General features: G+C 39.9%; 1 protein-coding gene across 1 annotated transcript in view; it reads right to left on the bottom strand.

Moving 5' to 3' along the window:
- DRC11 (dynein regulatory complex subunit 11) overlaps positions 1-26,117 on the bottom strand; it is a 160,049-nt gene that overhangs the window by 73,803 nt on the left and 60,129 nt on the right. Inside the window, exon 7 of the mRNA XM_084643329.1 lies at positions 3,472-3,556. Coding sequence (XP_084499455.1) covers positions 3,472-3,556 — 85 coding nt within the window. The remainder of the gene's footprint in view (positions 1-3,471; positions 3,557-26,117) is intronic.

Genomic DNA, 26,117 nt, shown 5'->3' with positions numbered 1-26,117 from the left:
GGAGGGATGATGTGATTTCTAGACAGCAACTATAGTGGGTTATTTCTAGTGAAGAGTCATTTATTTAAAAGGATTAATTGCAGAAACAAGTTGTCATTTTGTTGGCAGTAGTATAAAAGCAAAGGCAAAAAACGTCTTCATAGAAGGATATAAAAGACATAGGGGATAAAAATCTGAAACAGATGCAGTAAGATTATATTGATTTTCACCAAAATCTTAAATTATTTCCTTAAGGGACAAAAGCCTCTTGTCAACAAAGAAATAATATATTTTTCAGTATAAATAACCAGAAAAATTCCTACAGGGACACCTTTTGCACACTTTATTTTTAATTATTATTATTAATAATAATATTTTTTATTATTTATATTTTAGCGTAGTTAAATATATGCACAAAATTACCCTCAAAGTACAAAAGCATAGTTTGTGCAGAAGTACCAGGCTATATAATAAAGTCAAATAAGGTCATAGTCATCGAAGGATAAAGAAATATTGAATGTGTACTAATGTAGCAATGGTTTGAGAAATGATAAATTTTCATTTTATTTTCCCTGAAGTGTCTTTATCCAAGGCTTTATCAAATGTTCACTTTTAAATACAATCCTGTCTTCATTTTTCATAGAGTTTAACTTGATAGTAACTGGCCTATTCACGGAAGGTAATACATACAAGAGGTGAAGTCCTGGCCCCATTGAAGTCAATGGGAAAACTCCCATTGACTTATATTACCCAGAATACCAAAGTTGAACAAAAACAGTTGCATAGTAACAGGTTTCAGAGTAGCAGCTGTGTTAGTCTGTATCCGCAAAAAGAAAAGGAGGACTTGTGGCACCTTAGAGACTAACCAATTTATTTGAGCATAAGCTTTCGTGAGCTACAGCTCACTTCATCGGAATGCATCTGATGAAGTGAGCTGTAGCTCACGAAAGCTTATGCTCAAATAAATTTGTTAGTCTCTAAGGTGCCACAAGTACTCCTTTTCTAGTTGTATAGTAGTTGTTCTTCCGGCATCAACAGTATGTTGAGTCAGACAAACAGAAGATCCTTTACTTATATATTTGACAGGTAAGTAGGAAATTCATTAACATACGTCAATACCCTCTCTATAGGGCAAACATATTCTGAATATCTGAGAGAACATGGGTCATATTCTGATCGCAATTATACTGATCTTAAGGAGAAAAATGGAGGCAGAAATTATGTCAAATTGGATAATTTTGATAATTTTGCCAGCAGAAATAGGTGTATTTTACTTTTGTATTGTTTTCCTTTAGTGCAGGGAGAAAACAGATAGTAACACAATCTCTCAAACTGTTGTTCCAGGTTTTAGAATTCCTATATTTATAATGTAGTGATGAAGCAGATGCCCAAGAAACATAGCAAAATAAATGAAGATAGGAATTAAAAGCTGGGGAAAAAACATACTCCAAAATCTACTGCAAATCAGTATTTCTTGGTGGTACCATTTCTTGTCATATTTTCTTTTTGTTCTTTTTGTTGGCAGGGGCAGGTCTAATTACCCTCATGTCCCCTGAAGGTATCTCTAATAACAAGCAATACCTGCTGGGCAGCTCCCTGCTGCTTAGAACAGCCTACAAAGCCCTCTTGACTCCAGCATATGTTTCTGCTTTAAAACCTGAAAAACTTAACAAACTGTTTTTCCTCATTCTGTCTGGGACTGAACAACAATGAGGTTTAGATAGATAGACTGGCAGGCTGACCCTAGCAAACTGTGAGCTAGAGTATGCCAAACTTCAGTTTTGGTGAGACTCAGAGACCCACTTCTTATTATTTTCCTTATTCTGAGCAAAGTAACTGACTTTGAGAGCACTCTGCCTTAGGCTAGGTGAGTCAATATTTACACTTGTGAAAAACAGAAATATTTACCGTTGACCTATCCCCCGCTCTTTTGTTGGATTTTCCAGAGAACAATTACATTCAAATCATGTTTCATTATAGTTTCATTAAATAAGATAAACAATTGCATGCAGTTAATAAAGACAATAATCTTGAGGAAATGGAAACTTTATTTTAATAACCAGACATCAAGTTGTATTTTTTCCCTCAGCCCACTAGTAGCCAGCCAGTCTGGTTCGCTTGGTGGGTCAAATTCTACTATCATGTACAGGAGTTCCCAAAGGTTATTTCCCCAGCAGATTCATCATCCAGCTAAGGTCACTTTTGATGGAGGAAATGGCTCTGAGTGCCAACCTCTGCCTTTGCTATACCAACTGAGCTTAATCACATTCTCCATGTGACACCTTGATGGTCAAGGAAAGAGATTACAAGCTGCTTTTATTAGTCAGAGGGGCCAGAAAAGGGTTTTAACAGGCAAAGCAACTGAGAGGGGTTGCAAAAAGGTGTAAGATAAACTAAGCCTCTTCACTCACTTTAACTTAAACCTTTTTATTGGCCAGTGGCAGTAAATTAAAGCAGCTTAAGCCTGGTGTATATTAGAAACCTTTATCTGGTTTAACTAAATATTTTAAAATCAATGTACTTAGACTAGTGCAAACACCTAATGTAGAGGCATACGAGTCCTTACTTAAAATGATTTAGCTTAATTTGGTACTTTACTGATGCGACCTAAACTGCTTAAAACGAGGTTTAAAATGGATTAAATGTACCAACATTGGGGGTTTGCATCAGTCTAATTGAATACATTTTAAAAAATTCATTGAGGTAAACTGGTTTAACTCTTCTAAGAGACTTCTTTGCCCTTAGACTCTCTTACACTCACTTATCAATGTGTAATTACATACTTTACATATCACCTTCAAATGTGGCTTAGTAGCTATATATGCTATATGGGAATGAATCTCTGCTTATGAAGGCAAAGGAGTAATGGAAACTCTAAATTTACTTGCTTAAGAAAGTAAATAAGGAAGTGTTATTTCCTCCTTCTCATAGCACAACAACTGGGGGTCACCAAATGAAATTAATAGGCAGCAGGTTTAAAACAAACAAAAGGAAGTATTTCTTCACACAGTGCACAGTCAACCTATGGAACTCTTTGCCAGAGGATGTTGTGAAGGCCAAGACTATAACAGGGTTCAAAAAAGAACTAGATACATTGATGGAGGATAGGTCCATCAATGGCTATTAGCCAGGATGAGTAGGGATGGTGTCCTGAGTCTCTGTTTGCCAGAAGCTGGGAATGGGCGACAGGGGATGGATCACTTGATGATTACCTGTTCTGTTCATTCTCTCTGGAGCACCTGGCATTGGCCACTGTCAAAAGACAGGATATTGGGCTAGATGGACCTTTGGTCTGACCCAGTATTGCTGTTCTCATGTGCTTTGAATACATACCCATTGCCATCCCAATAACAAGTTTAATTAAAAAATTTTAGAGCAGTGGAGACCATTGCTATAAAATCTCACTTGGGTAGGTGTGGACACTTTTGTTTCTCTTAATTTCAACCTCTAAGCATTTTATCCCCTTTTGAGGGGGGAGAGGCATTAAAATACCTGATCTGGGGTTTTTTGAGAAAAAATAGCAGTTGAACCTCCCTCCTCTTCATTAGGGTAGTCAGGAAACTTGCCTGTAATATGCCTGCATGCAAAACAAAAGAAGAATCAATTAAAATACAATATCTGCCAATCTTGTTATTAATCTGATAACACCAATGTGTTATGGAGAGTCATTCCATCCCATCATACTCAAGATTGAAGGAATAGCATCACCTTCTAAGGCAGATATTCACGCAGCAAATTCATTGTCTTTCTTTTATGTTTGTACAGTACCTTGTCTATGATTGGAGTCATTAATTGCTATTGCAATAAACATAACGTATAAAAATACATCCATTATAATTGCAGGCACTTTTGCTTGCATACTGAACAATTTCTATTTGCACATGTATAAATAGCATCAGATGGACAAACTGGTTCCCTGCATTTGCAATAAATCAACATACATGTGCAAAAGGATTTTCTCACTTATACTACAAACAGTTTTTAGAGGCCAGTTGAAAAATGTCCCTTAGAACCGAAAAAGAAGCATAGATCATCTGTTAGGTTAAATGTTAGGCCACATTTGATTTTACAAACATGTTTTATCTCTAAGATAAGTAAGGATTCATTCAAATTTTTGACTCAGTGAAAAAGTTTAATATTGTATTAGATGCAGCTCCTATGTTTACATAATGCTAAGAGTTTGACTTAAAGCTGATAAATGCCAGAGCATTTGACATTAAGGTGGTTACTGCTTTATTATTAATGCTAGTTGAAGGGAAAAAATGACAATGTGAACTAAAGGTGAAGAATCAGACTGAACTCAACCCCTTTAAGCAATTTACTATAAACGTGTATTACAAAAATGTTTTATTTTGGTATTTTTGTTTACTTTTTATTTAAAAATAATTCATAGATACAAATGGATGTTACTTTCCTGAGAGACAAAAATTCTGTTTCCTGAGCAATAGACTAGGTAGGTTTTCAAAAGCGTTAATTGTGAGAGGCATTTTTTTTTGTTAAAAGTTGCAAAAAAGTCTTTTTAAGATAATTACTGTGTGCTGAATCCAAATATGGTTGTTACCAATCTGTATGTTGTGTATAAAGGCCTCACAAACAAAGAAACATGGAAATGGCTGGAGTGTAAATCTTTATTTTCTTTTGTCGAGGATTAACATACTTCAGCTGGACCTTAATGAACAATATGATGTAATGAAAGTGAGCAAATAATATGCACAACCTTTTTATAAAGCTATTGGATTTCAGTTTCTTATTTGTAAGATGTGCTAGAAATATTTTAATATGTTATACAACCATGAAAGAGCATATTTGCATGGCTCTTATCATTTGAACATTTGCACCTTGAAACAAAAGCATTCAAGCTAATTTAAAGATCAGAAATACAACACATAATCTGAAAACACCCATTTTTAAAACAAGTGAAAATATTTCTTGATTCAACCTTAAGTAAACATTTTAATGCACACAAGTTAAGCACACATCTTAATGTACTATTCCAAGAAACGTTGGTATGCAGTGGCAGATTGAATCAGTCTTATTAGGTCACATATTATGGCACAGCTATTTATTTGATAGTACTGTCCTGGTGAACTGTCATGTACATTGACACACCCTTGTTCCAGTTCTCTACATTTGCAATCTCCTGTACAAACAAGTTGCGCTGTCCTGCACCTGCATCACTGACTTCTACACCCCGTTGGGCAGCCACAGAATATTGCCTCCATGAAATCTGCTGGCATTGGTGGCTGTTACATGAGCTGTCCTCCGATTTCCAACCCATTGTATCTGGAGGAGGAAATATAGGATTTTGGGGCAGTGGGCCTGTCTCCAAGCTAGTGACTGGTAGTGAGCTCTCTGCATGAGAACAAAAAGATCCTCACTTGTTGGAGGTAAAGCGTCTTATAACGACATGTCTGTAACAAAATAACATGTGCTTTGTCAGTGCTGTGGACCTCTGGCATGCCATACATTTTATAAATAAACTCTTCTGCACTTTTCACCTCCTTTGAGTCTAGGTCACATTGTACAAGACGGTTAGAAGCTGATGGTGTTGTTGAAAAACTTTACATGAGGTCTTCTTGCTTTGTCCGGCAATAAAAGAAGTACCAGTCAGAGCATGAAATGGGAGCAGAGTTTCCAGAACAGTGGGTCCATATTGTACTTTCTCACAAATGGCATGAATAGGAAAGTACTTTGGTTCCTTTGATGTACCAGCTTCCATCCAAAGCTGCCTACATGTCATTTTGCTGTAGCGACCCCCACCCAAAAAACCCCTACATCAGTGCCCCCCAACCACACTGTCAGCACCACTGTGGACAGTGTAAAATCATTCCTGTGTCTGCTTCTTCCTGATGAGCACACACTTGATTAGTGTCAACTATTGCTGTTGAGCACTGTATTTCAGCCTCATCCTGAAATCCACCAGCCAGACTGATGATTTTGTCATACAGTTCTTCTGTCATTAGTTGCTCTTATAAAAATGTTTCAAGGTCCTCCTTATTTTCTGGAAGCTCAATCAAATGCATCCAGTTACTTGGAAGACACACATATTTGACTTCCACCACTCTTCGGATGGGTCTTGTACCTCTTTAGCATTTTTCTGTTGTACCACCCTTAACAGATTCCTTGTAGTACCTGTCAAACACAATGTCTATTCTGTGGAAGTCTGCTCCAGTCCTAAGTACTGTTTTTACAAATGTGCCTGCAAGGTTTCCAAATGTTTTGGATGGCTCCCGATGACTTCCCTGTAGCTTTGTCCCAAAGCTTGTGTATCTGTCCCAAAACAGCATCTCCCAAAAGGGGTAACTGATGGTGGGCAGCTGTCTGTACATCACCAAGTACTGCTTTTGTGCTTGTTCTTAGATCGCCATTTGGATGTGCTAATTGCAAAGGGACAGGCATTAACTCATGTTTTAAAATATGTTGCAAATTCACAATCCTGCTGGCTTCATAGTCTGTGATAAGTTGCTGAAAAATATTTCTGTCTGCCTTCATGCTTGAGGCTTTTTCTTTGACTTCTTTCACTACCTCATATATCATGAAAAAATTTGGAGCATTATTTTTTGGCAGTGGATCATGAATGTGTACACGTTCAGGTTCTCCCTCTTGTTCCATAAGCCATTTCTCCACAAAGCTTTCCAATTGCATTTGTTGTAGGAGCTATGCCTTCAACAGTGTGTCTTGTATGGCTTCAGCAGCCAGATTTTTTGTTGCAATATTTTGCAACGAAAAGTATGATTCCTACCTGGAGAAAATCTTGAACCTCTGAAGTGTTCATAAGAATGCACTCTCATCTTCTTTGTCACACTGCTTGTTTGGCTTTCTTGACTCTGTAACAGGTGAACCACTCGCTGCTAGGGCACCTCCTAGCTGGCTGTTCTGGGGATTAGCTCCATCCAGGTCTGGTACCCCCTCCGGTTGGCAGTGCACATGAATGAGCAACCCTCTCTCTTTTTCTGTCTTGGAGACTCAGGGTGCTCTCTCTTCATGGCTTGGCTGTTTGGCTAGGTCACTGTGTGTTTTCCCCTTCTGGGAAGTTATCAAAACCTCTTCATCCAAAGTGGCAGTCTTCTCCCCCACTGCCCTGACTGTGCCACTTCCTCAGTGGGTGGTAGGGGAACCCAGGCCTGCCCTCTACTGCAGGTTCAGTTCAGGCACTCTCTAATCAGTGACCAAGATCTGCAATGTCCCACCTTGCTGCAATTTTCCTGAGCCTTTTCCTGCTCCGCCTCTCTCAGGATTTTGCTCCATCACCCTTCTGAATAAACTATTCCTTCATGGCCTAGCTCCCCTGGGGTTTTTACTCCCCTGCTGAGTTTCCTTCCTTCTGAGTGTCCTCCTGACATCCAGAGAGTGGCTGCAGGCTCCTTCACTGCAGCCCTTTCCCATTGCCAGCTTCCTGGGTTTATACTAACCCTACCCGTTCCTTCTCAGTTGGGTGGCTTCATCAACGATTCACGAATAAGTTGGTCATCCAAACCAACATGGAACATGACTCTGGTGTCCGCTGTGATAGGGACTCTCAGGTTGTAAGAAAAGGCAAGTCTGCTGAGGGCTGAGTGTTGGCAATGCCTACAATTCCACGTCCTTTCTTTCCTGTGCCATTAAGCTACTCTTGGCTCTGATCAGGGTTCACTTGATTGAACTTCTGACATGATCTCTTGACAACAAAGTTCCTTTGCAGGAACTCCTCGAGCACTTCAGCTAGTAGCTGATGCATTTCTGCAATGCAGGTGGTGTCCCACTTTGTATAATTTGTGTGGTCATATCACATGAAGAATGGCAGTGTACGCTTGAAGGTGAAGAGGTGTATCTCCCAATTTCTTTCTCTCTGGGCATGGGGGAACATGAGCAGTAGGGCCACCATTTCCATGTACTGTCACCAAAACCTGAAGTTCACACTACCTTGACCTTTGGTGCTCAGAAATGTGGATGTGAGATTTCAAACTCTTTCAAGTACAAATGGACGTGATCTCACTATAAGAATGTGACTGATGAGCTTTGACAATATCCTCTTTGCACTCTTGATCGTGCACTGCTATAAACTCCAAGAGTTGTGAAAGAAGCAGGTACCACAGTAGCTTGAAATGTCAGTTTGTGGGCCCGTGTTGCCTTAATGTAAGACTTGCCATTCATAGCTTGCTCTGCAGAGTTTGGACCAAGAACTCCACTTTCAATCTACTGCAAGTCCTGAAGCCTGTGTGTGCTGTCCTATAAGTTCATCCCTCCTAATCATGGAAAAGCCACTCTCTCTACTCTGGTGTGGCCCATTTTAGTTCCATCGATTTACGGTACAGTTTCATCAACAGTTAGACCCACAAACTGCAGCCCAAGCACAAACATGTGAACATGTTTGTATCTCCATACAGGAGTACTGAGGGTGTCTAGTTTATGGGAAGGAGCTTGACTGATTGGCAAGTATCCAGTGGCAGTTATTTCTGGTTCTGTTGTGTACAACTGGTTGCAATAGGTCCATTCACCTCTTGGGTTCTCATTTTGATATTTAATGATAAAGCTAAATATCAGAAGCTCTTGTCTGCACTGCAGTTTTGCACTGTACTTCAGAGTCTGAGTACCACTCTTTGCAAACATGGTCCTTGAATACTGGTTTAGGTTTACCATTTCTCACGTTGGCTGCTTTGATGGTGTCGATTGCATCAGGAACATTGAGCGTGCTGCTGTTTAGATCATTCAACATTTAGATAAGGGGTAGATTCTCTTTGCCAAGCAGCAACTTGGGTTGCATGGAATATGTTCTTGCCATTCAGAGAAGCATCATTTATGGAAATATTGGTGGCTTTATAGTGAACAAACTTCCTGGGAACCAGGCTGGGGGGGAATAACAGTGCCATTCTCAGCATTCATAGTTTGTATGGTTTTCTCTGCAAGGGCTGTCCCCACCTTTAGGATTTCTTCATAACTAATACTGTGGACAGCCTTATGGGAAAAGCTGAACAAGTTGTTTTGACATTATTGCCTGATGGGAGGTACACCCAAGACCAATATGCTTTGGTGTCCCTTTCTTTCCACCACTCACGCCATATACAATGTCTTGTGCTAAACTAAGCACTTTGAATTTCCCTAATTCTTGTTTCTCAAAGTTCTCTTCAACAGCATCACAGTCAAGGAGAAATTGGCCTTATACAGCAGGTGAAGGAACATGTACAGCAGGTGAAGGCTATCTGGAGTGCAAGCAACTGCGTCATCCTCACTGACATTGAAACCTTTGTGGCCAGGATCTGACAAAGTATCTCCCCGAATTTTCAATGCAACATGTACCAGTGACAGAAATATGTCGTCTTGGGGCTGGTAAATGCAGATGGCCATCTCATCGTCATGGCAGGAATCCATCGTTTGTGAGATGGATACATATTTATACTTGGATGGAACTAAGAGTGTTCACCTTGATCGATCTCCTGTTGAGAGACAATGAAATAAATCACCCAAGTGAACGTGGAGTTTTCCCTTGAATGATGATCTACGACTGAAATAGGAATGCGGAATTTCAATGCCAGTTTCCTTTGCAAGATTGCTGTAATGATGCCAAAACTCAGATACTTTCAAAATATGGCTGCATGCTGAAGCTCATTTTGAAGCCAAAGTATTGCTGTGCCAGTAACTTTGGTACTCTCATTCTTTTGCATTACAGACCTCATAAATGGGATGTAACAAGTCAGGTAGTACCTGCCTTCAGCAGCGATGGGGTCATTTACTCCAGTAAAGAAACACTCATTTTGTGGTCAAATACAGCTGCCTTCATTATCTGTTCACTCATTTTGAATGTAGTTATGAAGGTAAGTCTCTGTTTAGGGCACGCTTCTTGACAAAACAGGCAGCATCGCCAGTCCATAAGTTTCACAGACCTGGACTGTCTTGTATTACAGACACTGGTCTCTTTACTGGGATCACTACATCTTGCCACATATGATACAACAGTTGCAGATGGTTTTGCTTTCTGTAACCTCTGGATTTTGCCTTTGTCAATGTATTGGGCATAGAAATTTCTGTGCCAGATGACTGATAGTGTCTGTTCTGAATGAAAGCTGGACTCACTTCTGTCAATGGCCTCTCTGTATTTGACATCTCGCAGTTTCTTTCTAATGGCTCTTGCCCTCCTTCTTGTTCATGGGCTTCATGCACATCTTTTTTACTTGATTTTTGGCAAATAATGCAGACACTGTAGGAAACTGGTGCAGCTCTCTTGAAGTTTACTACCAGTTCCATCTTTTACTACAACTTGGAACAATATGAGTGCCATAAACCACCACCTCCTCTAACTACTGTTGCTCTCTCTAGTTGTTAAAAACAAAACAAACAAACAAAAACAAAAAAAACACCACCATCACTTCTATGTTAATTCTACTCTCCAAAGCATTATTACTATAAAACAAATATTAAGCATGCAAGAAAATGAAAAAATGATTTCACATATTACAGGAAAAATATCATCTGTGTTATGATTAACTTATTTCTACTATTACAGCATATGGATGACTAAATGTTATAGAAGTTGCAACAGGCGTAAAAACCATGCAGTGTGCCCTCTCATTTCTTTATTTAATAGATGAAAAGGACTTGGGCTCGCGGGACTTGAGCTCTGGCTCTGGGGCTGAAAATTGCTATGTAGGTGTTCGGGCTCAGGCTGGAGCCTGAGCTTTGAGACCCTGGGAGGGTGGAGAGTCTCAGATCTTGGGCTCCAGCCTGAGCATCTACACAGCAATTTTTAGTTCTGTAGCCCAAGCCCTACAAGCCCCAGTCAGCTGCCCCTTGCCAGCCGGAGCCATGCCACGGGGCTTTCATCCCTGTATAGACGTACCCTTAGTACGTACTGGCTGAGGGGTTTATTCTACCCTTTCTTGGGGGACAGAGCCCACTGCACATATGGTCCAATATCCATCCTGATGGGCCTGGGCAGCAGTGGAAAACTTCTACTGGGGACACAGCATTTACTGATTCAGAATGGAGCGGCATGTGTTCTGGCCTGCCTGATATGTGCTAAAATGCTAAGTAGTAATCCTCCCCTGCTTCTGTGCAGCTGTACTTGGTAGGAAAGAGGCTCCCTTCTCCCTTTCCCCCAGTGCACCCATGGAATATATACAGGGTGGCGTTTGGCAATAACTGCATATTCAAATAAAGTTTTTCTTTATCTGAAAGATAAGTGACTCCAAAGAAGTTGCTTGGTCTGTTACTTAAATACATATGCACATAAATACTCTTACAGACATATGCTTTATGTAATTGCTGCTGCTGTGTAATTAATTCTAAACTGACACCTGCTCTGAAAATTCTTGGAAACTATTTAATATTCATGACTATAACAGGATTTTTAAATGCTAAAAGCAAGTAAACCAGAATACATGAGATGCTGTGTCAAATTTCAGCCCAGAATGAACTTTTACTTTCTCCCTATTATGAACTTTGGCATGAAAAGGCTTACTATGGGAATCCTTCTCCGTTCCAATTCCATGGTGCAAATGGCATGGCTATGTTGTTAGCTAAGTATTTCAGATGATATAGCAGCAGACACCTCTAATAAGCAACCAACCCTGATAATCAGAGTGGTGACGAAAAGGACATTACTCTGACTCCCACAGTGTTTCCGTCTCAAAGAGCTGGGGTATGACGGCATTTATTGCAGGCCACAGCCCATTTGTGGAGCACTGGAGATTAATTGAGAACTTCAAACTACTTGCTGTCAGCAAGATCACTCTTCATTAAGAATTTCTAAAAAAAGTATCTGGTCCATGTTTCCCTCTAGTCTGTTCAGTGCTCAGTTCCCACAGAAATATCATCTGAATGTTTTCTCTGCATGCACAATGGTCTCTACGTCTGGATGACAGACTGGTCTGGACTAAGACCTTTAGAGGCCCTGAGCACTGAAAAGATTATGGTGCCACCACATATATAATTCAAAATAAAAACAATACTATACCGTAAAATAAAATTTTATTTTTTGAAATGACACAAAACTTACATGTATGCTGAAATTAAAATAGCTTCTTTCTAGATTTTCTGATTGCAAAATTCTGGATAAGTTCATCGAAGCTGACTCGATGAAGCATGTCCGCTTCCATACACAATAGGGAAAGTGAATCAAGTCTGTCCTGACACGTTGTTCTCTGAGGGTTTTTTATTCTTTTCACCTGAGAAAAAGAGCATTCTGCGGAGCAGTTAGTAACCATCAATGTTAGAAAAATCCGTTGTGTGATCTCTGCATTTGGAAATACACATTGTATTCTGTCTTTCAGTATTGTGTCATGAAGATCAATGTGACTGAATTTCATTTTTCCTGTTTCATTAAACTTTGCGCACATATAACAGTGGAACTGCCGTACTTCTCCACAGAGATTCATGTTCAAGTCAACTAGCTTTTGGGAACCTTGTGAATATTGTTCGTCAGATAAGTCCATATCGTTTAGAAAAGAAAATCTACTTGATACTTCTTTGTACACTTTACTTCTTCTCTTCATATGAGCTTCAAGTGTATTAATTATAGCGCAGTAAGTAGATACGTGAAATTTGTCTCTAGGATTCAATGCTGTTTCTGTTGCACTGCTATCATTTGCTTGTTTTTTCCTGATTTACTTGCGGGACTGGGCTTCTTTGTAGTTAGTATCAGGCAAGATATCTTTTGATATGTCTTCAAATCTTTCGAAATCATTCCTCAAAGTGTTCAAGTGGTCTGCTAATGATTGACAGAGGTCTGCACATATTTTCAAATCCAGTTCTTTTTCTTGGAGAGCTTGACTTGTGTGGTAAAAGTGTTGTAAAATTTAATTCCACATGGTCAACATGAATACAAACTCTAGTTCTTGCATCTTGTTCACAATGTTTTCTGCCTCTCATATAGTTTCTCCCTTTTGTGATTGGTCTTCAGCTAATGCATCCACAATCTTTGAGTAGGACTCCAGAATTGCACTTGTTGCCACTGCATGTGCCTCCCAGCGAGTATTAGAAAGAGATTTCAACACACGATCATTGCCCAAATATGTTTTAAGAACTGCCCATCAATATGTTGAGGCAGAGAAAAATGTATAAAGTAACTGGGCTGTTGAGAAAAAACTTATTGCCACCAGACAGCAATCAACAGCACTGCGGCCAGCAGCATTGAGAGAGTGTGCAGCACGTGGTATGAATATGGCATGTTTGTTCTGTTCTAGAAGCTTCTTCTGCATTCCTTGATAACACCCTGACATGTTGGCAGCGTCGTCATAAGATTTGACCTCTGCCCTTCGAGAAATCTATTTTGCAAACTTGGCACAGATAATGCAGTACTTGATTTGCCATTTCTTCACCAGTATGGCTTTTAAAATTGAGGAATGTTACAAAATCGTTCAACTGGTTTTCCATCGGTGGGAGACACATATCTTAGTACAACACTCAATTGATCAATACATGAAAGATCAGGTGTAGAGTCGACAGATAAACTGAAGTACCCAACAGTACTTATTTCATCCACAATAGCTGAATGAACTTTGTTGCTCATTAGACCAATGAGTTCATCACATATTGTCTTGGATAAGTATGATGGGTTATCTTTGCCAGCATTCTCATATTTTGAGATATGGCCTGCTAAAAAAAAAAAATCTCATTTTTTTTGGTGCCCCCTGCTTTGCTGGTGCCCTAAGCACGTGCTTAGTCTGCCTATTGGGTAATCCAGCCCTGATGACAGATCACTCGCAAAATACATGGGCCCTATGGCCTTTTTGCATTTTTGTTTGTCAAGGAAAGGGGAATAGTGTCCAAAAACACTGTAGTCAGGTAGGTCTTAAAGTAACCAGTTACATAGCGGGGCTTGGGATGGAAAGCTTATACTAGGGTAAGAAGAATAACATTTTGCTTGTACTAGAGTGAGTAATGTACTCAGGAGAGATACTGTATGAATGTAAGACTTTGAAGAGGGACCTGATTCAATGTCAAGACAAAACTTAATGAATGTGGCACTGTTCTTGTTTTCTCTACATTGCACAGAAATGCAAACTTGCTTTACAGCATCTCATAGAAATGTAAAGACCTCCAGAATTGGATGAAGCAACTCTCATTTTTAACTTGATGATCATATCATCAGGCAAGAATCAAAGAAAGCTCAAGGAAAGTAAGAAAGCAGCGGCACGTGCTACAGTATACTATCAGAGTTTCATATATAGCATACAATTTATTTGTAAAACTGTTTAACATGAATATGATTGGGAGACATTGATTTGCAAAGAAAAGTTTCCTAGTATGGTCACTGGGTGGGATTGGGTTCAGTGGCTGCAGCAGAAGCCAAATGGAAGATGCTACAGATCACGGTTAGGAAGAAATCACTCTCTGTCCACAATATCTGAGGAGACTAGCAGAGGCAGTAACCTAGAGAATCCCTTGTGCTCACAGGAGAATAAGGATTACCACTTTCTAGTCCTTGAGCAGGGACACAGGCAAGATACCTTGTGGCCCCTCCCTCCACATTGTGCACTTGCATAGTGCTGGGCAAAATGAAGCCTCAAATGATCAGGATTTTTCATAAATGAACTGCTTCTGATCAAATCGATGAGTTCTAGAGAGCACCATAGGCAAATATCTTTCCCTCAAACTAGTGAGTCTGGCCCAAGGAACTATGACATGTTTCTGCTGCAAAAGATGGTGCATTTCTCAGGGACTGTGGAGAAAGGGGATCTTGGAAAATGAAATAGGAGGGTGATCTGTAAGAGAGCCAAAGCACTTGAGAAATTCATTTCCTTTCTGGAAAGCAGTGATATGCTTGCAGCAGGAATGTAGTACATTTGGCAATCCTTATTTCAGTGAATAGACTTACAGACACATGCTTCAAAAACAGACTCCAGCGAGAAACTGCTGAGCTTGAATTAATATGCAAACTAGATACCATTAACTTGGGTTTGAATAGAGACTGGGAGTGGCTGGGTCATTACACATATTGAATCTATTTTCCCATGTTGAGTATCCTCACACCTTCTTGTCAACTGTCTAAATGGGCCATCTTGATTATCACTACAAAAGTTTTTTTCTGCTGCTGATAATAGCTCATCTTAATTAATTAGCCTCTTACAGTTTGTATGGCAACTTCCATCTTCTCTGTATGTATATATGTATCTTCTTACTATATGTTCCACTGTATACATCCGATGAAGCGGGCTGTAGCCCAAGAAAGCTTATGCTCAAATAAATTTGTTAGTCTCTAAGGTACCACAAGTACTCCTGCTCTAAACATTGGGCATTGTTAATCAACAAGTAAGTTAAAATAGCCAATGAGAAAGTTAAAGCAAGGACAAAATGAAAAAAAGAGGGATCTCTTTGGGTTAAAGAACTGGAAAAAAGGCCTTATGAGATTCATCCATCACTACTGTAGACATCTCCATATATTTTTGTGCTCATCTGCCCGCTTCACTATTGTGTTACTCTTCCCTTTCCAAAAATGATTCCTCTTATTACTTAGATCTGACATACTAGAATGACCTTCTCAGGCCAAGGGCATTAGCTTTTCCCCTAGGGACACGTAGGGTGGACTCCCTGGCCCTATTTATGTCAATGGAAGTGACTTCAATAGGGCCAGGATTTTACCAGTTTTGTCTTGGGGCACAAAGTGAAATATGTTTTTGGTTTTAACGAGGCCTGAATGCTTCTTTGACATTACCACGGGAATTGGCACAAATCAGTGTGATTGGAAGTCTGCATTCAGGATAGGCCCAAGAGTTGAATGTCAGTGCACTTCAATTCTGACTTACAACAAATTCCTACCATACATGAGTGAGAAAACAGGAAGATGCACAGTGGATACATTTGCTCTGCTGGATTTAAGTCAGTGCACTTTCATGAGCACTACAATGTTAATATTTTCCTCTCTATTCTGTATTGTTCAAAGATGGTTATAGTAAAGGCCCAATATGGATGTTGATTTATGAGAACACAACATTAACTTAAACATTTTCCTAGTAATAGACTCAGCAACTTACTACCTACTCTCCTTACTCTGGCATGGTTTTACATGTATTATTCTTTCATCTTGGCCAGGACTTCTCTATCTAATTGCATAAAAGGCCCTGCCAGAAAAATGAAAAAAAAATGGTTCTTTTGAGGAAAAGGAATATTTAATTCTTTTCAGGGTAAGAAAGCATGTGGGATTTGTACAAAAGAAAACACAAGAATAATTTCTGTGCACTCTAGGCAGAAGTTCAGTAGTACAGACTACAGCAAATAAAGGACAAAATACAAATAAAAATCCTTTAAAGAAACAAAACCCTATTTGTTATCATTCCTGCCAGTTTCTAAAATCCCACCTGCTATGGGCTCAGTGTAACAACTTACATGGTTTATTTTAGTTTTCTTAACTATGGCATTTTCCTACATTTTCTTGCTTTTTTTGTTTTTCATTTTTTAAAAAATGCTTTGGAAGCTGCTTCTAAAATAAATCACACATCCAAATGTCGCTCAACAATATATAATGCTTAATTTCCTCACAGCACTTGCCATCTCTAATGGTATGGTATAGGAGTGTATTGTGGATAGCATCACCATTTATGATGTAAGGCCCTGAGCCTCCAAATGCTTACATGAGTAACATTATGCATGCAAGTAGTTCAGCTGATTTCAATGGCACTATTCACGTATGTGTTTGGAGCACTGGGCCTGTACTTACTATGGTATTTTTCATGTGATGTTTTAAGAAATGTAAAAGGTAGTGTTACCAGGCCAGCGTAACAGGAATAAAAAGATAAAATACTGTCACAAGGGGGGAGCCACAGACACAAATGGACTGTGTGGTGACTAACTGCCAGTATTTTATTAGATGCAACCTTCCTAGAAGTGCCCAAGAAGATAGTTCTTGAAAGAAAAATTTAAGGAATTTTTCATGATACTTTCTATTTGACCCTCCTATTGGGTCCCTTTCCTCAGTCCCACAGCTAGCAAGCTGGACTTTTGTTGATGCATAACAATACTCCTTTAAGATATGTCTGTGCTTTGAGCTGGAGGTCTAGATTCCAGCTCAAAGAGACATATGCAAGCTAGCTCTGACTGAGCTAGTGCACTAAGAATGCAGTGTAGCTGCAATGGCAATCCAGGATAGCTGCCCCGAGTCTGTACCCATCTCAGACTCTAGGCATGTACTTGCGGCGGCTTGCCACTCACACGGCAGAGCCTACACTCTGATGTTAGTGTGCTAGCTTGATCAGAGCTAGTGCAGGTATGTTTCCTCATGCTGGAATTTACACCTCCCACTTTAAGTGTAGACATACCCATGTCCCCAAATCTTGCAGTGAAATACTGATTCTCTCCCACCAGAGTGTGAACTCTCCATTTAAGGGTAGCTCTGGGTCCAGTCCGTCCCTGCTCCTTCTGGCCCTTCAAGGCCAGGAGCTAGGATGCTAGGACATCAGAGATAAGAAGACCCATGGCATCCCTTTCAGGAAAACCCCCCTCAAAACCCTAATGGTGGTCTTGTTTCCCAGCCTGTCTTTCCCCTGCCAGGAGTTATGGTTTCCTTGGCCCCTAATCACACCAGGACTGGAAAACAATGATTTCCTGTCCCTTGTAATGCCTTAAACAAGCCAGATGACCTAAACCCTTTTCAAGGGCTAAAAAGCCAAACTCATACTGCAAATTTAGACAAAACCAGAGAAAACTATATTAACTTTATGAAGAAGTGAATAGAAATAAAGTGAGATCAAGCGAGATAATCCTTCCCTCTTCCCTGGCAGGGTGTTGCACTTCCTTATGCTCAGTCCTTGCAATACAAAGTTGTCTCAATCCTACTCCCATTAACTATCAGTGATGCCAGATCAAGCGCATTACAAGGTTCTTCACAGTGCATGGTTTTCTACAACCATACATTGTAACTCTCACTCTATTCCAAACAGAATGCAAACTCCATACGCTGGACTTCAGGACTGGTCAGTGTCAGCAGGATAGCCTACTTGTACTTTGTATTTTGGTGAGAGGTTGTGAGAAGAGAGCAAGAGATGTAATTGTGCTGTAGTTTCCAATGGTTTCATTGTCAGCCAATCAGTAACTGCCTTGACAGTGAAGCACTCATCAGTCTCGGGGTTCTGAGAAAGTGAGTTTCTGAGACCTCCCTTGCAAGAACCCCTGGAGAGGCAGAAGACCTCTCTTTGGTTGCCCCTCTAAAACCCACAAAAAAGCATATCCCAGAGGCATTGTTGTTGACGACGATACAATAGCTAATAGTAAAATATATATGCATACTGAAAAAGCAAAAGCAAACCACAGATCATTTGTGGTCCATCCATGCTATCACTTACCTGATTTGAAATTATTCCAGTTTTGGCTGCAGGTTAACGATAATGTCAGAAATTCTGCTTGTTGGGTCTAAACCCTCAGCGAGTAATATCTTGCTATACACCATGTTTCATGTAATTTGCTTGAGTACTCCTTATACTAACTTCAACCCCCGCCGTTCTAAACCGGACTGATCCTGAAGGGTCAGATCCTGATATGTTTGTTCATGGTCCCATTGGCCCTTCAGTGGGACCACCCATGAAGAGAGATGCTCTTTACCTTTTCTCACATTACTGGACTCTGTCCCAAGATTACTGGAAATTGTTTTTGTCCTTTCTATGGGCCAGCCTCTGACAGCAATACTTCATTTGGACTGAGTGCAGAGTAAGTCTTACTGAAATTGAATAGCTCCTATCAGAACCTGTCTTTAATTGTCTGAAGGACTCTACTGTGTTGGAGCAACATGTATGTTGAAGCTCAAAATTCTCCTTAAATTCTCATCTGAACTGATTTACTTTTATCTTCCAGTTCCCTTGAGGCTGAGGTCAAAAGTGCGGAAACTGGCTCCATGCAACAGCAGGCCAAATACCCCTGTACTTCCTGAATATAAAAAAACCCTCTCACCCTCAGTCAGACCTATCAACCAGATCTTTTCAATTATATGTGCATGAATAGATCAGTGACATTTCTGTGTGGCTACTAAACTCAAGACGGGGAATAAAACAATTATGGCAAGTCTTGAGAAAGATAACTTCAACCCAAACTAGAAGCTGCAAGTACAATTTTTATACAGATTCTGACAGAGGAAGCCGATAGTACTTTAATACAAGATTCTGTAAAAAAATAAAACACGCAATATTTGAACAAAGCTAGCCAAAAGAAATAACCTACCCACTAACATCACTGATTCTTTGGCAGATTTTAGTGGAATGAGGTATAAAGAGTATATTGATTTAAAGGTTCTCTGTGAGAAGTATTTATGCTCCTAGTAGTTAAGGTGTTGTCAGCTATGGAAACTGAATACACCGCTTTTAAAAAAAGTCTACAAGCCAGGTAGAGACAGGCAGTTGTAGTACGTCTCTTTGCAATGCCCCACCACTGACCTCCCCTTTGACCTGAAGGGATTACTTTCTTTATGGGCGAATAGTGCAGCCTGGTAGACCCACTTATGTAGATTATAAAGACACTAGTCACACATTGACTCTGTCAGCTCGCTCAGATCCATGACCCTCCACTTCCTATAAAATGTTTTTGCATAAGTTTAATTTCTTTCTCTATCAAAAGGTATCAGATTCGATCTCAACAGAAACCTGACTGCAAAAAGTACTCCAAGTATTTCATGGGTTCATTACTTTAGTGATAGATTTCATGGCCCCAATCCTTAGGTCTTCCTGAACTCCAGTCAAGGCAAGGATGGTTGTACTCAGAGCTGGTCAAAAATTTTCCAGAGGAACTGTTTTTAATACAGAGGGGGTGGGGGGAAGCTGATTCAACAAAATTGAAACATTTCATGGGAATATATAAATTTTGTTGAAATTTATTATGGGAAATACTGAAATGTTTTGATAGTGTTGAAACGTTCCTTTTCACCTTTATTGTTTTTACTTTTGCTAGTTGTATTATAAAAGTCAAAAAGAAATGAAACATTTTGACTTGTCAAAACAAAACTTTTATGGACTATTTTGTTTCATGAAAAATTCCAAGATTTTGACTTTTTGTCTCAAATTGGGAAGAAACAAAATTTTGAAAATTTGGAAATTTTTTGGGGACAGCAATTCTGTTTTTTGGCTAGCTCTATTACACAGTAAATGATGCTTGTGTAACATTAGTAATTCTTAAATAATTATTGCAGTGAAAATATGTTGTCATACAAAGGTCTCTTAAGTTTGTAGCTAAGTTAGGCCTTGTCTACACTAGCAATGTAAGTCGATCTAAGTTATGCTAGTTAAGTAACTTACATCAACCTAACATGGTGTTTCCACCATGCTATGTTGACAGGAGACGCTCTCCCATTGACATAGCTTCTGCCTCTCATTGAGGTGGATTAATTAAGTGGACAGGAGAGCGCTCTCCCGTTGACTTATTGTATCTTCACCAGACCTGCTAAATCGATGCCTGCTGCATCAATTGCAGCAGTGCCGATTTAGCCTGTTGTGAAGACAAACCCTTGGTGTTATAATGATTGGTCTTATACCCTCCACTTCACTTAAGAAAAAAGATGCTAATGAGTAGGGAGAGTGTAGAGTACATAGGGACTGACAAATTTATAAATGCCATTGGGATAAAAACTTGTCATATGAAAATGCCTGTGTCAATGAAATGAGATCAGAGTGAGATCAGATTTACACCTGTAATTTAATTCATTTGAATTAATTTCAGAATAGAACTACCAGTGTAAGGAAAAGTAGAATCAGGCCCATTGTGTTTGTGATGTAAGCAACACAATATCACCAAAAGAAACTCAAAAATGAGGTGACTTTATTTGATTTTTAACTGTTAACATTGTTTGAAAGTTGGTCTGTGTGGTGAAGATCTCCTTAGGCAGGCCAGAGACAAAGTCACAGATGATGTTTAAGGTGTTGTTAGACTCCCCGTCCCATTTCACTACTAGACCCCTGTATGTTGTTAGGCTGTCTTAGGCCTACTTCAACCCACTTTACCAATAGGAAAGGTAGTCTACATTGATGTATCTTTATCACACATCATCTTCTGGCTCCTTGGTGTTAAAACAAGATGAGGGCTTGTGTTCTCCATGCCAGCAACCCAATTATGGCTGCCCCATGTGTGGCTCACTATGCCTCTCACCCCTCATGTGCCCACGATCTGGCCCTAAACTTTTATAAAAGACTACATATGGTCAACATCTGTCAAGGACCACACTACTGCTCTGGAGAGTGGTTGATTGCTACATTTTTAGACCACTATCATAGTATCGTGCTAATGACGCTATATTTATGGTTGAGAAGACACTTCCATTAGAAGTACTTGTGACATGCAAGAAAAAATTTGATTGGGGAATGAGAATTATAGCAATTATAAACACCAGAGTGCAGAAGAACAGTATATTATTGTTAATTTTAAAACAATCCATCAAGGTATGATTCTTCATATTTTACTATTACTAACATTCTCATCTACTTCACTTCCAGATATCCAGTTCACTCTGTGATCTTCTTGAGTTTTTAAATAAACTATTGTATCATAAATCTGATGCAATTTCATGCATATGAAAACAGACACAGTGACTGAATTTCAGTGTTCATTCCAATTGGTTTTTGGGGCTCTATTTGAATAAATCATAATCACATTAAACAGAATATAGAAAAGGGGACAGAAAACCTAGCTTGATATTGATAATTTTTAAAGAGAGGCTGTAGAAACAGTTAATTAGAGAGGTTTAGAGACTGTTGGTCAGTTCTAATTGCAAAATACCTAGCTTTTTAGTTGAAAGTGACTAACATGTGACCCTTAGCAATATAAATTGTCTGAAATCTCTACTTTATTTCCTGTGATTCCTAAAGTGTGAAAGAAGATAGGGAGAAATATTTCAAATGAGTTAAATTAAAAGCCAGTCTCAGTGCAGTACTAAGCCAACCAATTTATCAACATTGCTAATTGAAAAACTCAGTCATCTTTGCAGTCCAAAAAACACATTACAGTTCTGTGATGCCAAGTTCATTAACCCACTCTCCTGTTTGTAAAAGGAAAACTGAGTGCCAGATTTTCATCTATTGGGCATATCTGGGGTATGCGGCTGTATATTCTTCTTAAACTGGCTGACAATTTTGATACTCTGAAAGAATAAGACATTCAATGCTGTTTAGAGCACTCTGGCCCTACCCTTAGTATTGCTTGAACAGTTTGAGGTTTGTCTATATGAACACTTAATTTGTGGCAAGCTGGGATGTAAATATACCTCGCACTAGCCTGCTGCGCATGAAAAGTTCTGTAGTGTGCTTTGCTCCAGTCTGCTTTGAAACAGTAGATTAGAACACACTAAGGAACTCTGAGTGCATGACAGCAGGGTCCACACAGGCACTTAGTGCACATCAGGTTAGTGCGGGGTAGATTTAGATCCCCGCTTGTTGCAAACTGAGTATTCATATAGACAGGTGCTAACTCTCCTGCACATGCTACTATATTGAATTCCGAGGGATTTCATTCAAATCAAGTGCAGAGAATGGGCCCTGAGTTTGACTTCTACAGGCTCTGGTTTAATCAAGTGCCTTTCAAACTTACGTTTAAGATGGAGAGACTATTACAGCTTTTAATTCAGTGCAGTTCTCCTTATCAGAAAGAGTAATTAATCAACAATAGATCTGACATTTATTCCTACATACAGTCTTGGAGCTTGGTTGTGCGCCTGGGAATCTCTGCATAAAGATCTTCCTCCTCTTTGCAGAAGATTAATGGTCTGTGTCCCCACTTTCCCAGGGTCTCAGCTAAAGAGTTCTGGGGGGTTGGGATTCCTGCACTGGGTGGGGATTAGGGCTAGGGAAGATGAGTTTATCTTCCCAACAAGATCCTTGGTGACTACCTGAGAACTTGGGGTGGTATTACCTTATCCATGGAGTCCACTCTGCAGTGGAGAACTCCACTTTAGGGGTTTCTTCACGGACTGGGGACAGCTGTGGCCAGCTGAAGTCATTGGTGGTGAGGCTCCGGTGGAGCCAGATTCGAGGCACTGTGTTTCTGTGGGGATTGCTCTCTCTGTGATTTGGGAATGCACCTATGGTCAATTCTTGTGGGAAATAGGGTGTGCACTGGTAATGTCCTCCTACAAGAAGATGTGTGAGTAACTATGTCAGATGAGTGATCCCTTCCTGTGGATTAGTGCAGGGTGCATTCTGAGCCTTGGATATTTCTCGAGAGTTATCTTCCAACCTGCACTGCAAACTACCCGCTGTGGTTTCAAATACAGCTAGGCCAATTAATATATTTGCTTCAAATTGTTTATGTGTTAAAGTCTGCCACATAGAGTCTGAATGCTTTGAGTCTTGAATTCTGTAAAGATTCTTAGATGTTGGCAGGGGCAATGCTGAATACCATGAGCTTCCAAAACCCACTTCCACATTCCAGCCTCCAGTCATATGAGAGAATGCATCATCAGTTCATCGTTTGTTAGTCTGCTGCACAACACTGCAGCCTTATTTCTTCTTTTAAAGAAAATTATGACATCATCAGGAGGTGGGGCTTTAAGCTGCAGGCTCTCTGCAGAGTGACTGCAGAAGAGGATTCTTTACTGCAGCCAGGAAGCGATGATATTTGAAGGGAAAGGCATACTTGCCTGCTGAACTGAAACTGTAAGGGAAGTCTTCTATGACACTGGAGTCAATCCTTGCTTACATATCTCTCAAGCCAAAATCCAATTGCTTCACACATTCTCAGAACTTGGAAAGATTTACACGCAGCACCTACAATGGATCGTTTCTCTAGAGCATCCTCCTTATAGTGAAGCACATGACAGAAACTTTCCTGGGAGCAAAGTGTAAGGATCGGACTTGGAAAACATTACCAGCAATAAGAAAAGGAGTACTTGTGGCACCTTAGAGACTACCAGCAATGCATACATGTGAAGAGGCTACAATGCGCTTCCTCCCCTCCCCCGCATTACACTGCAGCCCCAGCACTGAGGCCAGTCACAATTTCAAACTTCACACTCTGTGCACATCTAGAATTGTCTGTCATGCTAGACTCCCCAGAAGGGTGTGAGGTGAGAGCTGGGGCACGGCCCTACCGTCTCTGCACCAGCCCGTAGGGCTGAGCTGATGATAGGGGAGCGTATATATGCAGTATAAGAGATGGCAGAGCTCCTGCTGTGACATTTGCTCCCACAGAGGAATCAGGATGTTTTAGGGGATGACTCCTGCTGTGTGGCACCCCTCACCTTCTCCTGCTTCTCCTGTCTTACATTCACAGATACTGGATTTGACATTTTCCAGAAAACCTCTGGTAATGAGACAGATTTCATGCGTGATCAGGAATACAAAATGAGGAAGTAGATTTCCTTTTCAAGACATGAAAGGATTATTTTATGAGTATGACTCTTTAAGGAGGGAGACAGAGAAGGACTTTTAACAGATTTTTGTCAGTGTTGCAGTTTTCTTATCCTACATAGGCATTTTTTCAAAATTTATGTAACTTTTACATTTCAAATCTTTTTGCTTCAGTGAAATTATTTTTCATACTTTGTAGAGATTTTATTAGTGGGACTTAATGCTCCTCTGATTTGCAAAAATAGATGCCAACAAGAACTAGCAATTCACAAAGGCTCATTGTCAATCACTCTGCTTTATGTTAAAATGTTAACTTTTAACATTTCATCTGTGTAAATCCTAGCAATGATTGCAACCACAGACAAAACATGGCTGGTTTATGAAAGGTAATGGCTGCGTGTGTTTAAACTAAATTATTGCAAATAATTAGATTTTCAGTTGTATACGCACAGCACTGAAATACAGTGTGACTCAAAAGCCATGGACTCTGACCTGGATAATAAAAACAACCTTCTTGGTGGGGTTTGTCTAATCCAAACGGATTCTGAAAGGAGTAGATGAGACTCAAATTTCACCCAAACTCTCGTTCCACCCATAGAAATACAATCTTCAACCTTCCCTGTAAACTTGGATTCAACTTGAATATGGGGTTCAGATGAATCAACTTTTGTAGCTAACTTTGCACTGAGAAAAGTTTAAATTAAATGCTTGCCGAGCCATGCAACATACTGTTCATCCAGCAAAGGGTGTTCTAAGGGTGTACGACCTGTTTACAGGAAAAGCTTTGCCTCGCTTAGCATACTCTTGCCAACCATAGGGGGAGACCTAGTTCAGTGCCCTGTCAGTACTAGGCCTGTACCAGCTGTTTTACTGCAGAGTGCAAGAGACCCCAGAGTACTCAGTTATGGGATAACCTAGCCACCCAGGGAAAGTTTCCTGTTAACTTGGGATAGAAATTGCCCTAGATTGTGAGTGTTCAGATCCTGCCCCAAACTCTTGCTTGTTCTCTTAATATTTACAATTATTGCTCTGGATAATTATTAACCATATAAATGCCTAATTACTTTTTGAAGTATTGCTGTGCTCTTGTCCTTATCGTGATATCCGGTGGCAATGAGTCCCACAAGCTAGTTGTGTGCTGTAGCAGTTGGTCTTTATCAGGGGGCAAAGCACTTTATTCAAAGTACAAGCAAGAGCAGAGAAATTGAAGTGCAAGGCTTGGGGAAGATATGTCTCTTGGTAATTTGAAATACCAGGTTAAATTTCCTGCATTTTAGAACCATGAAACAACTCCTGCTATCTCATACATTCCCATTGGCAGTACTGTGAACTCTATGCCATCTCAGATAGAGAGTAACCCAGAGATGTTGTATGTTAAATGTTGAACACGTTATTCGTCTGAAATTTTGTTCTAGAAAACTTGTGATGGGCTTGTTAAATAATCAAAACCACACACCAAAACCACAGACCTTCCCAAATTAGAAATATTTCCCATCAGACAGATACCCAGGCACCCACTGTGGAAAAAAGATTCAACAATTTTATTCTAAACCAAAAATGTTCCCCATAACCCAAGTTACCTCCTGGCTGGCTCTCATCCCCACCTCATGTCAACAAGCATATATTTCAAGATCTCAGACACTATGCAGACAGATACTCTGACTTCTCAAAAATAAATTATATGCAATCAAACATTTCTTTATATTTTAGTTCAATTTTTTTTGCTTGCTGTAATGGATCTTCAGAGGTTTTGAAAAATAGGTTAAACAAACATCTGCAGAGATGATCTACATATACTTAATATTGCGTGAGCACAGCGGGGACAGACTAGATCTGTGGTTCTCAACCTATATACCATTGTGGGCTGCATCCAATACTACCTGTATGGCCCTGAGGGTGTCACATGGGCTGCAG

This window comes from Lepidochelys olivacea (assembly GCF_965140295.1).
Source record: "Lepidochelys olivacea isolate rLepOli2 genome assembly, chromosome: 11".
NCBI classification, from domain to species: domain Eukaryota; kingdom Metazoa; phylum Chordata; order Testudines; family Cheloniidae; genus Lepidochelys; species Lepidochelys olivacea.
Note: the sequence above shows the minus strand (reverse complement) of the source record. Positions and strands in the feature narration are given on the sequence as shown.